Source organism: Montipora foliosa, chromosome 13 (assembly GCF_036669935.1).
Source record: "Montipora foliosa isolate CH-2021 chromosome 13, ASM3666993v2, whole genome shotgun sequence".
Classification (NCBI taxonomy): Eukaryota; Metazoa; Cnidaria; class Anthozoa; order Scleractinia; family Acroporidae; genus Montipora; species Montipora foliosa.
In genome coordinates this window covers 31,318,622-31,333,154 of record NC_090881.1, presented here as the reverse complement: position 1 = coordinate 31,333,154, position 14,533 = coordinate 31,318,622, and the positions used below count along the sequence as shown (strand labels likewise).

The window sequence follows — 14,533 nt, the reverse complement described above, 5'->3', positions numbered from 1 at the left end:
TATCCCGGCATGGAAGTTTTAGGAGGTTACATTTTGGTCTGGGGATTTTTTTTTATTTTTGCCTCCATTCGATCATCCCTGTCACTTGAAATCCAGAATAGCCCACCAGGGTCTCACCCGGACGGTGTAAAGAGCAGGTATTGCTAACCTTAGGCTTAAAATTTCCTAAAGCATAGTGTTTAGGCCTAATGTTATTAGCATAAGTAAAAGGTTTTGCTTGTTTCAACTATGGTGAAACAACGACCTGCAACCTTCAAACCTGACACTTTCCAGCCTCCAACTCTCACCTGGACAATATTACTTCATCGGAGCAACTTCAGAATACCCAGCCACGATTGCATGACATGGAATTAGCTTAGAAGAAAAGCTTAGAAGAAGCATCCTAAACATTAATAATAGCTAACCTTAGGCCTAAAAACTTTTCTTTAGGCCTAATTAGGCCAAAGGTTAGCTGTTATGAATGTTTAGGATATTTTTCTTCTAAGCTAATTCCATGTCACGCAATCGTGGCAGGGTATTCTGAAGTTTAGCCACTTCATCAAATTTCAACTTACTTTCTTTGTTCCATAGGCTAATCTTGGCTATGTAAAGTAACAGTAGACAAGTTTTGCTTAGTTTTGAAAAGTGTGGAGTTCAATATTAGTGTTAGGGTGATTTAATTTAAGTCAATCAAGTCTGACTTTTGTATTTTCCTTAATTTAATAAACACCTCGAATAAGCTTTCCCTGTAAGTGTTGAGTTTTCAGGAGTTGTTCTGTTAATGGTTTTGTGTGACTCAAACATTGGAGGATTGAATTCATGAAACACTGTTGAGGAAAAAAAAATGAGTTTGACATCAAGAAGTGAATGCCTAATGGTCATTCAAATAAACCATTTTACAGTTATAGCTAGGTTATCTGGCTTAAGAGTGGAAGCGAGGCTGCTGGTGACCCTGCTTTGATACAAACCCTTGTGCTTTTGTAATGCTATTGTAGACTAATTAGAATTACAACAACACAATTTATATGATAAAAGCGGTGAGGTCTGTATCAGTACAAGGTCACCAGCAGTCTCGCAACCATTCATAAGCTAGGTCACTGAGCAAGCAACTGACCTATTGTCATAAATTAGTCAGGTGAATAGAAAATCCATAGAAAAAAGCATTCTAAACAAATCTACATGTACATTCATGTGCAATACATTCCTGCAAAGAGAGAGAGTATTACAACAGTAACACAGACATTAACAGCCGTGTACAATAGACCATTTTACAGACCATTTTACAGTTCTCTCTCCTTTCGTTTTTTTCTTTGGCGGAACGTTTTCTCGCTAAATATTTTGAGCAAGAGCTGATACAATGTACAATGTAGTGTACTATAATTCTGCTGGTCATTGAAACATGCCTTCTTCAGGTACAATGAGAGTTCGCACTGGATTGCTTCCATGTAAATATACATAATTATACATGTAGTAAATGGATGTAGACTTAATACTGGTAATAAAATCTGTTAGTTACAACTAATTGAATTCAAATACTGAAAGAGTAACAGAAAAATAACAGAGCTTAAAAGAGCTTCCTCAGCCTTACTGATTGAGTTGGAAAATATTTTTTGGTAGGAATTAATTGCAGATCTGATCCAACATACACCGACAGTTTGTCCCTGGTTACTCGAACACTGTTTTCTTGTCGCTTGAAGTTGGCCTTACGGATTTTTCAAACTTTCTGTATTGAGCAAGACAGTGTCACTCATGTTGCATGAAAATGCTGGTTGGTAATGATAATTTGTTTTTATTCTTTATACAAACCTGGCTGATTTAAATGCTTTTGCAAACTTCGTATTGTTTGGTTTGTGAGTTTTGTTTTGTTTGTCATGTGAGAAATAGACCTTTTCGGCTTGTACATTTTGTTTTCCCAATACAGATCATGTGATAATACTCAGGAGGTTTGGTCTTTTGTTTTGTTCATTAAAATGAGGGCATGCAAGCATGAATACGCCTGCATGTACTCTTTTTAATGAACAAAACAAAGGACCAAGCCTCCTGAGTATTATCACATGATCTGTACAGGGAAAACAAAATGTACAAGCCGAAGAGGTCTATTATCAGTCAAGGACCAATTAAACCTTGCACATTTTCGCATCGTGCGCAAGTTATTTACAAAGATTGACTCCTGCTTCTGTGATGTTGTACTTATCCTCTAAAGCCCTTTATCGTTGAACAACGAAACAGGTTAGCTAGAGGTTTACATGTTCAATTTTCTGAGAACTTTTTCGAAACTCAAGGACAAAATGCCCACATATACAACAACTGCTGAACCACAAAACTATTAAGCGCTTGAGGCCCTGATTTTTTTGTGTCCCAGATTAGTGTCCCAGTAACATTTAACAAAGAAATTAAGAAATTGCTTTTTTTGCCATCAAAAATGGGGGATCAACTTATACACGGGTAAATATGGTAAGAAAAGCAAGGTCAACCCAGCCTTGCTTTTATTCAAAGGCCTGGAGAACAGCTGTGCTGTTCCCGACCCAGCTTACCACATGTCTTGCATGTGAACCTGCCACTTAAAGGGGTGCCTAAAACCCCCGCCTGGGATGTTAACTACGCCATGCTGATGAGGCTCAGCATGCATGATGTGTTGGCCATGACGGGTTGGTGTTTGTGTCACCTTGCTTGTTTATTTGTACTGGTAACTGAGCACAGAATTATTGTAAACCCAAATAACCCACAGAATAATAACCCTCTCCATTACCTAAGCCATGTGCAAACATCTTTCAAAGAAGGTGCCCTTAATGGATTGAGTGTGGACAATGTGCAAGCCATGGCTGCAAGTCACTGGAGCCAACATGGCGAGCCATGCAAGTCAACATGTGAGTCACACAGTTATCGAAAGCTAACCATTTTGAAATGGGTGCTTGGACTTAAATACGAGACTTGCATGACTTGCATGGCTTGTAGTTTGTCAAGACTCTTGCGGATTTTTCAAGCAGGAGGTTTTGTCAAGGCAATGATGAATGAGTTATGAAAGTGCTATGTAGAACTTAAATGGAGCAAGAATTTATACAATTTCTGACAAACAAGTTGCCAGAGAATGCTGACTTTATGCGTGCATCAGCAGGTTTCCCCCTGGGAAGAAAAACACTGACAATTTCCCCATCCCTAGGGATCAAATAATAATAATAATAATAATAATAATAATAATAATAATAATAATAATAATAATAATAATGCAATTGCAAAAGTGCCTTTTTGTTAAAGAGGAAATACTTTAAGACCAATGGGAAATGTTCCTTGGTTCCAGTGCCTCTGAGTGTGGGAAATAAGCTTGTGTCTCTGATTAAACAAAATATGATAGCTCTTCAAAAACTTTGAGGAAATGAATAGTTTTAGCTACGGTGATTGTATGATGAAATACTGCTGACTTAAACAAAATCCCCAGGGTTGGCCCATGGGGGTATTCAAAGTGTGTACAAATCCCCAAGCCCTCAGGCAATAAATGCCTCACAATCTCAACAAATGCCCCTCAGTTCTTGTGGGTTCCATGAGGGTGGCACCCAGGGGGAAGCCGCTGGATTATGAACTGTCAATAATATTATTATTATTTTAATAAAATAGTTCCTATATCTTTTTAGAAAAATACATGGCATGAAAGTTTACCGTATTTCCCAAATTACGCAGACCAGCAAGGCCATCAGAGCTTCCTCTGCTAATTGGCTAAAAGAGGAAAGCAAACAAAAAATTATTGCTAACATACATGGACTTGTAAGTGCTCAAAAATAGCTGAACTAATGGTCAGCCAAAACAGTCTCCATTTGAATCCTAAAACATACATGACTTACCATAAAATATCTTTTGAAGTTAATGACAGATTTTTGTCGTCCAAAAACATGGGATGGTACATTTTTGTGGGAGTCAAAGTTCCGTTTGGCCAAAAATACCCATAAAATACAGAAGACGAAGTGAATTCCCAAAACTGAACTTAATTCTGTCTCAGCAGCCACTGTATTTTTTAGAGCCCAGTTGCAGTGTGATTATTACAATGCCTTCACAAAACTGTAAAAGGACATTTCAAAACCAGATCATAGCCATAAAATATCACAAAAATGACAGGTTTTCTTGTTTGATTGCTAAAAAAAAGTATGCTCTAAAATTATTGTAAGGATAATTTGACAAAAAAAATATGCAAAACAGTTTATAAAGTACCTGTTGGTTAATTGGCAGAATCCCACCAAAGTGTCTGATGTATGAATTAATAATGTGGATAAAAGTGTCTTGAGAGGAAAAATTTAAAAAAATGATCAAATGCTTTATTTGTTAAAGACAACATTTTCAAAAAGGCAATTAAAAGAAAAATCTTTATAGAAGTCTTCTTATTTTTGATTACTAAAAACTAGAATTTTATTTGTACTACCATTTGCATCCATCCATGAAGAGTGATGAAGTTTTACTTTTGATTAATAAAACGTTGGCGGTTATGTTGTGAAATTGACCAAGTTTTTGACGGCATACCAGCAGGTTTTGTTTACATGATCTTCAAGTTTTCAGGTTTTCGTGAGAGCGGAGATATTTATGAATCTGCCCAGGAATATAGAAGAGTTATAAACATCTATCTCCCGTGAGTTTCCATAGACACAAAATATGGAATTTGGTATACTTTACCAAGAAGAGATACGTGATTCAGCAACTACGAGAAAAAAATACATGAAACAAAGTGAAACTAGAAAAATCTGTGTCTAGGGCAATCTGCATGCACACGCTGTTCCGTGTTTCAAGGAGCATTTAAAATCTTGATTTCAAGCAACTCCTGGATGGTAATTTACCTCATTCCAAACTTGCTGACTTTGAATTTTTTTGTCTCCATTGCAAAACGAACAGAGACGTTATTAGGGCGGTCATGCAAACCCAAATGCTCTCACGAAAAATGGGAAAACTTTGAGAGAACGTGAACAAAACATGCTGGTATGCTGTAAAAAACGTTGTCAGTTTCACAACATAACTGCCAACGTTTCATTGGTCAAGTGATACATAACCTGACAAACTGTTAATGTTTGAAAAGTAAAACTTTGTGCAAAATTCCTCACGCTTCAAGGATGGATGCAAATGGTAGTAAAACAATGAGTAAATCATCATCATCATCATCATCATCATTTTGATAAACCAAATTTGGAAAAGAGACGTTAGATGTGGATTTCTAGGAAACTATGAAACTACTAAGAAGTGACTGAGATTTTGCATATTACAATAACAAATTACTGGTAATATCTCTTAGCTTTTTAAACGCAATATTATTCTTGTTAATCTCTAGTTATTTTTGCATTTGTTGGTGTACAAAAATTTTTATCACTGGAAGTTCACTCACAGAGACAAAACTGAAGGGATTTACTGTTAGTACATGACTACTTGGTTACAATGAATCAGGCATAAATAGAAGTCAATCAAAACTATGACCAGGAAGCATATGGGTGCTTGCAAGGTTCAGCTATTATACACCCTGAATCTGTCTAGGGCAGAGATGTCCAAAGTTAAACAATTTAACAACAAATTAATGTTGCAAAAAAGGGTTTCTTCTGTTCACAGTTCAACAAAAATTTAAAGGGCACAAGTCTGCCACTGGTGTCATTTACTAAGGAACAGGGATTATGCAGTGGTGAGTACACTTGCCTGCCACCGATGCAATACAGTCTGAATAATTATGTGGGTTGAATTTCTTGGTTCTCAACTCCTCTCTGAGAGGTTTTTTGCTGGATATTCTGGGTTTCCCTACTTAACAAAAATCAATAGTTGATTCACTTGCTTTGATTTCACATTGTGTGATTTTATTTTATTTACAGTTTCTCTGATTACATTGTAGCTTGCAGCTCTTGTGCTTGCTTAAATGATAAGCCAGCATCTTTAACTGAGTAATCATCATCATCATTTGCTTGTGGGAAATTCAAATGAAAGATAAAATGATTGCAAACCCCAATTTCAAGGACACAACCAGTTGGTGTTGGCATAGTTGAGTTCTGGCCCGCAGAAGTTAAATCCAAGTAACAGTCAGTAGGATTTGACAGCTCCACAAATCCATAGACAGATCAACCATGTGGCCTCCATAAATACAAAAACTCAATTTCAAATTCTTCTTTATATTAAACTTCAATGTATTGACCACTGGAGAGTATTTTACCTTTTGAATGGTTAAAAGACAGGGTGAATAATTTGTGATATGCTCAGGTCATTAAGATTCTGCTTGGGGAACAATATGTCCCATTGATAATAAAGGGGACTTTAAGATACGCTGACTATGGACTACGGACTACAGCGAGGAGGTGTTTGGGACTGCGACGAGACACTGGGTTGAATTTCTCCCCTGAGCCACTGTCATGAGCTCACAATGATGAGTAGTCGTAAAAGTTTTTGTAGTCAGCAAAGGCGGCACCAGTGGCAAAGAAAGGTCAGAGAAAAACCAATTCATTCTATCAAAACGAAGACACATTTTTCATTTCAATTTTGAACCAATTAGTATTTGTAGTGGTATTATTTTTGTTTCGAGCAACACTTTAGGCAGAATAATTTGGAAGAGTTTTGATGTTCTCGATTTTGAATGAAAGCTGATCTCATTAAGGGCAATGGATTTCGCTTAATTCTATTAAGTGAACTGATTCAATGGTGTCACATCATATATACTACCTCAGTACTTAAAGCAGTGCGCATTTTAGGGTTTGCTCTCAGTCTTGAGATTCGGTTTGAGAAAATATTTTGCCTCAATTTTGATAATCATCTGAATTGATCTCACTCAGCTGGTGGAAATGGAGCGCTTTAACATGTTTTGCAAGACATTTGTTTGTACTGTATATTACATGTATTTGTAAAGGCGAGAACTGCTGCTTTGCCCATTGCACGTAGTCTAACAGTAACTTAACTTGATATTTTCACGCCATCTGGGCCCTGTACTCGATCCCAAACTTGGGGTACATGTGTCCAGCGGTAGTCTGTAGTCCGTAGTCAGTGTATCTTAAAGTCCCTATTATTTTGAGATGGTCACATGTAGTTTTAAGAGCAATGATGCTTTGCTATGATTCAGAGCTTTCACTTAATGAGGAGAATTAAGAGTTATTTGACTGATGAGAGGATAAGATCATGAACAATAAAATCTTGTAAACAGATCCTGCCCTTTGTTTAAATTTCAACAAAGACATGCACATAATGACACAATTTTAGGGAAACAAGTGAAATAGCTGGGGTAATGCTAATGGCTACCAATAATGCCAACTTGAAAATCAGCCAGGAGGTTAGGGAAAATTAATCATAAATGGCAAATGTGAAAAACAACTCTTTATGCCATCAGTTGTACATGTATTGTCACCTGACCTATTCCGTGGCCATTATCATGTTCATGTACTGGTACTTGAGATCTTTGACCAACAAATTTTCTGTTATGACATGGGCACAGTGGCAAAAAATCCGAGTGCAAATCACAGCTATGAACTTTCATCTACTAGTGAGGAAGCTCTACCACCGAGTTGGTGGGATCTTAGGTCCATATTGCCAATTACTTTCAAAACAATTTTGCACAGATGTTAAGAAATTGGAAATTTAACGAAAAAAGGGAACACTGAAGTCGCCAACTATAACAGAGCACTTTTCTTTCCCTTGAGATTTTTTTTGGTAATGTATGCTCACAGGATGCTATCGCAGGGGAAAGTCTAGGCTTTGCTTGTTCGTCTGCGGAAAGGTGGATAGCTGCTTTCCGCACCGACGCTTGGTGATTGGGTTTGGTGCAATTGAGTCATTCACTGTATAGTGATTCATGTGATGGATAGCCCCTATCCAACACTATAAGTAGTGCATGTACGACCTTGGAGCATAGCTTACAGCCAGCTGGAATCAGCTCTATGCTGGTTTTTGCAAGTAAGATACTTACAATATCATTATTTCACTTACTGAGGGAGATGAATTTGACGAACTCAATGATGACCTTCTTGTATACTTGAGATCATTTCCAGGTAAGGCTGTTATGGTTACCTTGCGCGCCTTGTCAGAATCTGTAAGATGGTATCCGCTCTTGTCAACTGAAGAACCGTTACACGGGTCCTTGTCAGATGCGTAAGAATGAGTCTTAGTTTGTGACGTCTTATCTTCCCAATGATCCTTGTAATGCAGGTGTGTTGTTGATTGATAAACACTAGAAGTGCTGCTGTTGTTATGCCTGTGTTTAGAGTTTGCATAATGCTCTGAATTAAACTGAAGACGATGATGCCCTCTTTTATCACTAGAAGACGCATTAGTTCTCGATGATTCAAATTCATCACTAGAACCATTCTTTGTATTAAGACAGGATAATGATCTCGATTTCTGTCGGTAGATAGCAGTAAGTTTTCCGTATCTAACATTCGATCCTCTTCCTTCGCTAACATGTCCAGAGTCATCTAAAGTTTTCCTTCCAGCAGTCGGTGCATCAATGTTCAGAGAAGAGTTATGGCGTGAGACATTACTTCCGCGCGATCGTCGCTCTCTTGTAGGGTTACTAGTCACATATTTACATGTATCCATCTTGGGCTTATTTGGCAACGGGCCCGGGCCATTTGGAAGCGCTCGTATCCCTTTATTCTGCCGTGGCTTCTGCATGTATGAACTAGTTGAACATGTAGCACCAGCTACGGGCTGGTTATTTGTTCTTTGCCTCTGAAAAACCCGTGAAGATGTTGTAGTGGCCCGTTGCATAACCACAGACATTGGTGTACCATACAGGTAAGAAAACGTCCCTGTTAAAACCCAAAACCTTCGATCACGTCCTTCTAGCGTAGTATTACTGTATTCAATTCAAGTCTCCAGTTACGAAATTTGTGCCGGCCGCCATTATCGGCTTGATCACGTGACTTCTGTTTGCCACCATTTGTGATGTCATAGCAACCAATTGATGGGAGCCTCTGAGGGGCCCTTCCAACGAATTTCATGTTTTTTAAAAATAAACTTTTGAAAAAGGCGTTTGGAAAGACGTTTGTTAACCCTTCTTTAATATATGTTTGTAGAAGTACCTGCTCCTGTTAAAAAGAAATTGATACATTTGCATTAATAAAATAATCATTAAGCTTATATCACCAACAACATTTTTTGGCATACCAAAGTATCACAGCAACATAAAAACGAACAAATACTTGATTTTGAAAGAACTATGCTAAGTTATCTTTCGTCATTTTAAACGAGGCTGCGTAGGAAGCATTTCAGGGTGGTTTCATAGCAAAGAAAGCAGATGGGAATTTCCCTAAAATGCATATAACAATAACTCTCAAAAAAGAAACGATAGTTTTCAATTATATTTACAATACAAGTTTCGACATACTCATATCATGTTCAGTTGTAAATGAGCTTTTTTAACGGTTGTACACTTGAATTTACATTAAGGTACGTTACAAAATTTCGTGTCAGAACTTGCGTACAATTTGAATATGAAGTATGAAATGCGCAGGAAACAAAAATAGCGCAGATAGCAATAAAATAAAAGACAAAATAACAGCGTAATTAAAAAGAAAGAGACAAATCTAAATGCCTCAACTGCTGATTAAGAATGGGATTTCCCCACTTAATGTGCAATGCGTCTTTGATCTTAATTTGGAATTTTGAGGCGGCAGAATCTAGGATCGTGAAACATTCTGTATTACAAGAGTCATGACAGGCCCAAGATGACTGCAGGTGTCTGTAATAATAATAATAATAATAATAATAATAATAATAATAATAATAATAATAATAATAATTTTTAATAATAATATCTTTATTAGACTGAAAAGACCGATCAGCAAAATCAAAAGATTTGCTAGTATAAACCGGTGATCAGTAGCAATAGTATTATTATAAAGAGGTATGTACAAAAATATATGCAGGATCACATCAATGCTTTAAGCTAGGCTTTAAGCTAGGGAAATGCACTTAAATTTTTGCTTTCCGATTTCCTTTCGATACTCAGTTACAAATCGCGAGAACAAAGCGCACGGAGCGGAAGAGCTCTCCAAAGCGAAAGTGGGAAAGTCCCAGTCGAATGAACAGCATGAATCTTATTGGCTCACGACTCACACGGGCTCTGAAGTGGTTCTAAAAATACGGCATACTCCATCCGCTGTATGCTTGGAGGTTTGTTGGAATCGAAGTCGTTTTGTGGAGTAACAGCAAGGCACTCAAAATAGCAAATTCCTGGCTATAATAAGGTAGATAGTTCCAGGAGAAAGGCTCAACTTTGAATAACACACATCAAATGGAGCTCACCACAGTGGATTTCGTATCACACGGACTTAATTTAACTTCCGCTTTGGGAACGAATTTTGCGGATTCTGTTCAGAGGACAACGAAAGACGCTATTAAACGAAAGCTGACAGCAAGAGTTTCCCCGAGAACACGGCAAACAGATGAAATTTATAATCCAAGGGTAGATTCTAAAAAATCATATTCTCATCACCCAAATAGCGATTGCAATGTAAAGAAGGAACATGTTGGACACAGTAATTGCTCAGCCATGACAAGTTCTTCACGAAATCTTAGAGTTCACAAAAAACTGGCGGAGAAGCGCAAATCACCGGCCACAAGTGTAATGATTCCACAAAACTCTGAAAAATCGAACTCATCGCACTTGACTAGAGAAGATCCCCCCTCGAAACGTCTGCGAACCATATTGCCGCGAACGTCAACAACAACAAGTTCGGCACAAGGAATAACTCAAGGTATTATAAAAAGATAAAAAATCAACAGAAAATTAAAAAAAAATAATTGGGTTGAAGACATAACGTTTGAAAATGCTTAGTCGGCCTAGGAAAATCTTTTGACATCACATCTTATTGAAAACCAGACTAAAGGGTCCCTTGAACAGTGTGAAAAGCCTTGGATGGGAGTAGTTAAGCGCCACATCACACGATTTGCTTAGTCAGTGGTAATATGATCTTTATGTCAGTGAATCTCATCGAAAAGGAAAAACATTTTTTCCTTTTATTCCTGGCTGATGTAGGAAAAAATATGTTTTTTTAAACTTCCCACAAAAGGGGCTATCCCTATTTTCTGCAATGTTTAATTGAGAAGTCTTCGTATTTGGGAATTACCCTTCCATGGATGTCATCGTGTAAGTACGCAACACTTTATGCTACGCTAAGTCACAGGCAACCCAGGTTTCAAAAATTATTTTTTGACAGGTTTATGGAATACTAGTACTGGTATTTATTCTTGGTTCACGTCACGCAAGTATCACTCAGAGAAAAAATAAAATCGCTTACCATTCAATAAATTAAGTCAAGAAATTGAGATATTGTAGAAGGGTAATAAATGAACACTGTGTCAACTCGAAATATTCGTCAAAGGGTACCACTCAAAATCAAAATGCCCCTCTGACACCAACATGGTGGCCAGAAACCAGTGGAAATATCTAGAGTTGACTTTCAAGGCTCTCTCAATTTTTTTTCTCTCTGCTAAACTTGAAAACATTTGTATAGACACTTCTCTTAAGATATTGGTTATACAGGATTCGAAAAAACAAGGCGAATCAATATTTTCAAGTACATTACATGTTTCTCAGAAGCAATCCAGATGTCATACAGTGTAAAAAAAATTGAAATTTAAACTTCTCATATTTCAAAATAAAGCATGTCACTGAGATGAAAACAGGCCAGCATATATATCTTTAACATGTCTTTTACCCCTTGAAGGCAATAACTCAAAATTTTTAATTTTATTTTTTCTGACATCACATGAAAACCAAGAATTGTAGGACTGTGAATGGGATAATAATTTCATTGTTAGAACAATATGTTCTCAGATTTTCTGTCAGGGGGCATCCTTGTATTCAGCCATTATTTGGGGCATGCCATAGCTTCCTCCATTCAGAGAAAAGTTGACTGATTTCCCAAGAGGCAAGAGGACTTCATGCTGCCCCTCATATGGGCTGTGTAGAAGACAAATTCTTGGAGGGTGGGTCCGATGAGGTCAGTGTTTTACAGAGTGTAATACCATTCCCAATTTCCCATTGAACAGATCAAGCAGTAACTCCTAAAACACCGATGAGTCCAGAACCCAAACTATTAAGCCTCCTGTCAGCTTCAGAGTGCCATTTAGCTGCTCTCCAAGATGAAGATGGGGATACGTAAGTCATCTTTCTTAGTTATTACATTGTTAGTGCGACTTGTATTTTTCAGAAATTCTAATTCTTCCCAGTACTGAATTCACTTCATTTTCTTTTGTATGATGGTCTTCTCACCCCCTCACAGTTGATAAATCTTGGTTAGTTTGCCAATACCCTCCTTTACATTTATCTAGTCCAACCCCTCTCTCCCCAAAGGGCCAGGCAGACACTTATTACGTTTTAATCTTTACGTCCAAACGCAGGCCACTCCACATCGCTATTGCACATGGAAATAGTCAGCTGACAGAATACCTTATTGACCTGATGCAATGCATGACACTTGACATTTACAACAACCTGAAGCAGACACCGCTTCACTTGGCAGTAATAACTGGACAAGCTCAGATTGTTGGAAAACTGGTCTCTGCAGGAGCCAATGGTAACATGCCAGATAGAAATGGCCACACACCCTGTCATCTTGCTTGCCAGAGGTCATATGTAGATTGCTTGAAAAAGCTTGTTATGGTCACCAATGGAGTTGACCTTGAACTTAAAAATTATAGTGGATTTACTCCTCTCCATGAAGCTGTAATTGCACAATGTACCAGGAGTGTTAGATGTCTGGTTGAACATGGTGCAAATCCTAATTCCAAGGTTAGTAAGTTGAGATAGATTTCCACCAAGAAACCTCTAGGGAAGGTTACATCAGCTGCAACATCCATGATGGCATCTCATACTGCAAATGATTTTTAAAGAACCATGGACCCATTTCTCAAAACGTTTTGGGCCCAAAAAGCACTCGTGAAATTGCCATCTGCTTGTTTTGATAAGTTGGCCTGTTCACAAATTTTCCAGGGAACAAATTGTTAATTCAGGTTGAAGTTTTTGTTACACTGATAAATTACTAATATTCTGAATCCCCACCCCCACCCCCAGTCATTGATTCTCACTCCACCTTTTGTTTTTGCCAGGATGGTAAGAGTGGTCGCACACCTCTCCATCATGCAGTAGAGACAGAGAATACTAACGTGATTGCAGAACTACTCAGATGGGGAGCCAACCCTGGTGAGCCAGCATTCTCAGGAAATACTCCAATCCAAATAGCAAGTGGACGGGGAATGCAATCTATAAGGCAGCAACTGGAAAACAGCTCAAAAGGAACTGTCTTAGAATATAAACAGGTGAGAAATGTAGTACTGGACATCTAGTATATTAACCCATTGAGTCCTGAACCGCCCACTATTGATGAGTAAAGTTGTCTAGGGTTAGACAATAAAATTGATTGAGTCTCACTCCTAGGGTTCAATGGGTTAACTAATTCGGATTTAACTTTTGGTAAATGCGGCATGCGGGACTACTTGTGTTGATGAACCTCTTTATGTCCAAATTATGGGGTATGCCGGACTACTGATGTTGATGAACGAGTTCATGTCCTTGGTACCACAAACTATGTTCACTATCAGTTTAATGTATGGAACAAACATTATCTCCCAGTCCCTTGGCTGTTCGTTAAATTGAGGTTCCCCATACCACTACCAAATCCAAGCAAAACTTATGTAAATGACCACACTGAAGGTGTTAACTTATTTGACATTGATTTCATTTTAGGTCTGTTCTAAACAGCATCAGCCAGTAATGGTACCATTCAGCTATGAAGACAACAAGCACATGATTTTCAAATCAACCTATGCTTAAAATGGCTGATTCCATAGAAGAGGACCATCATTCATGGCAAGAACACTGCACAACTTAGTGATGTGAAGTTACACTACCCAAACACAAATCCATTTTGAAGGTCTAATCATTTTTACTCTTCTAGGAAAGCTTTTTGATCTTGTCCCTTTCATTTTGAATGTCTTTTTACCGCTGCTGTTTTTCAGTGGTTTCATTAAATTAAGTGTTAACAGCCAACAAAAAGAATAAGCTACAATGTACGTCACTCAGAAAAGTTGGCTACTTTTTTCCCTAAATTGAAAAAATTAAAGACAGATTCTTTCAAACCCAAAATTAAAAATCATTTAACATCAGTCTTAACATGATCACCAATGTATTTTTTAAATGAAAGGTGGAGTTTGGTAGTGTTCCTTAAAAAATGGCATGCCCTAAGACAGTGCTGAGAGAAAGGGGTCTTTAGGCCCCATTGTTGATATGAAACCCCTGTTAGCAGGGTACTTTTCATTACGTTTACAAAAACAACATTAATAATAAATTATTGTTAATAATAAATTGTTGCTTTTGTACAAGGACTTGTTTTGATAACTGAAGATATTTTGTAGAAATATGTTTGTCCAAATACATAAATTTATCACAAAATTATAATCACTTATGTCCATTGAGTTAATAATGTTCCATTGCTGTGCAATGAAAAGTATCATGTGTTCAAACAACAACAACAATCCTATGTAAAGTGTTTACTCTCGTTTTTATTGGCATTTCTGTAAATATACCTCAAAATGAAAAGAAAAAAAAAAACATCGG

The 14,533-nt window shown here is 37.5% G+C and overlaps 2 protein-coding genes across 3 annotated transcripts in view; one reads left to right on the top strand and one right to left on the bottom strand.

Moving 5' to 3' along the window:
* Positions 1–8,828, bottom strand: part of LOC137983121 (ubiquitin carboxyl-terminal hydrolase 2-like) — a 16,577-nt gene extending 7,749 nt beyond the window's left edge. The window contains exons 1-3 of one of the 2 annotated variants that reach the window (XM_068830304.1): positions 7,900–8,828; positions 3,634–3,690; positions 710–806 (exon numbers count right to left, since the gene is read on the bottom strand). In XM_068830304.1, coding sequence (XP_068686405.1) covers positions 710–806; positions 3,634–3,690; positions 7,900–8,691 — 946 coding nt within the window. In that variant the 5' untranslated portion in view covers positions 8,692–8,828. Of the gene's footprint in view, positions 1–709; positions 807–3,633; positions 3,691–3,815; positions 4,160–7,899 lie in introns of those variants that run through there. The other variant, XM_068830305.1, reaches the window with a different exon arrangement.
* A 1,211-nt stretch (positions 8,829–10,039) lies between these two features.
* LOC137983885 (B-cell lymphoma 3 protein-like) lies at positions 10,040–14,025 on the top strand. Its single transcript, XM_068831042.1, has 5 exons — positions 10,040–10,670; positions 11,968–12,076; positions 12,319–12,709; positions 13,027–13,236; positions 13,664–14,025. Exons 1-5 carry the CDS (start codon positions 10,208–10,210, stop codon positions 13,748–13,750), a joined length of 1,260 nt encoding a protein of 419 aa, XP_068687143.1. The 5' UTR covers positions 10,040–10,207; the 3' UTR covers positions 13,751–14,025.
* Positions 14,026–14,533: the final 508 nt, after the last annotated feature.

Bases quoted from the DNA above. Each gene is read 5' to 3' on its own strand.
- LOC137983885 (XM_068831042.1), top strand. From the start codon at position 10,208: ATGGAGCTCACCACAGTGGATTTCGTATCACACGGACTTAATTTAACT. The intron at 10,671-11,967 runs GTATTATAAAAA...CCCATTGAACAG, and splicing joins GGCACAAGGAATAACTCAAG to ATCAAGCAGTAACTCCTAAA. The intron at 12,710-13,026 runs GTTAGTAAGTTG...TGTTTTTGCCAG, and splicing joins GTGCAAATCCTAATTCCAAG to GATGGTAAGAGTGGTCGCAC.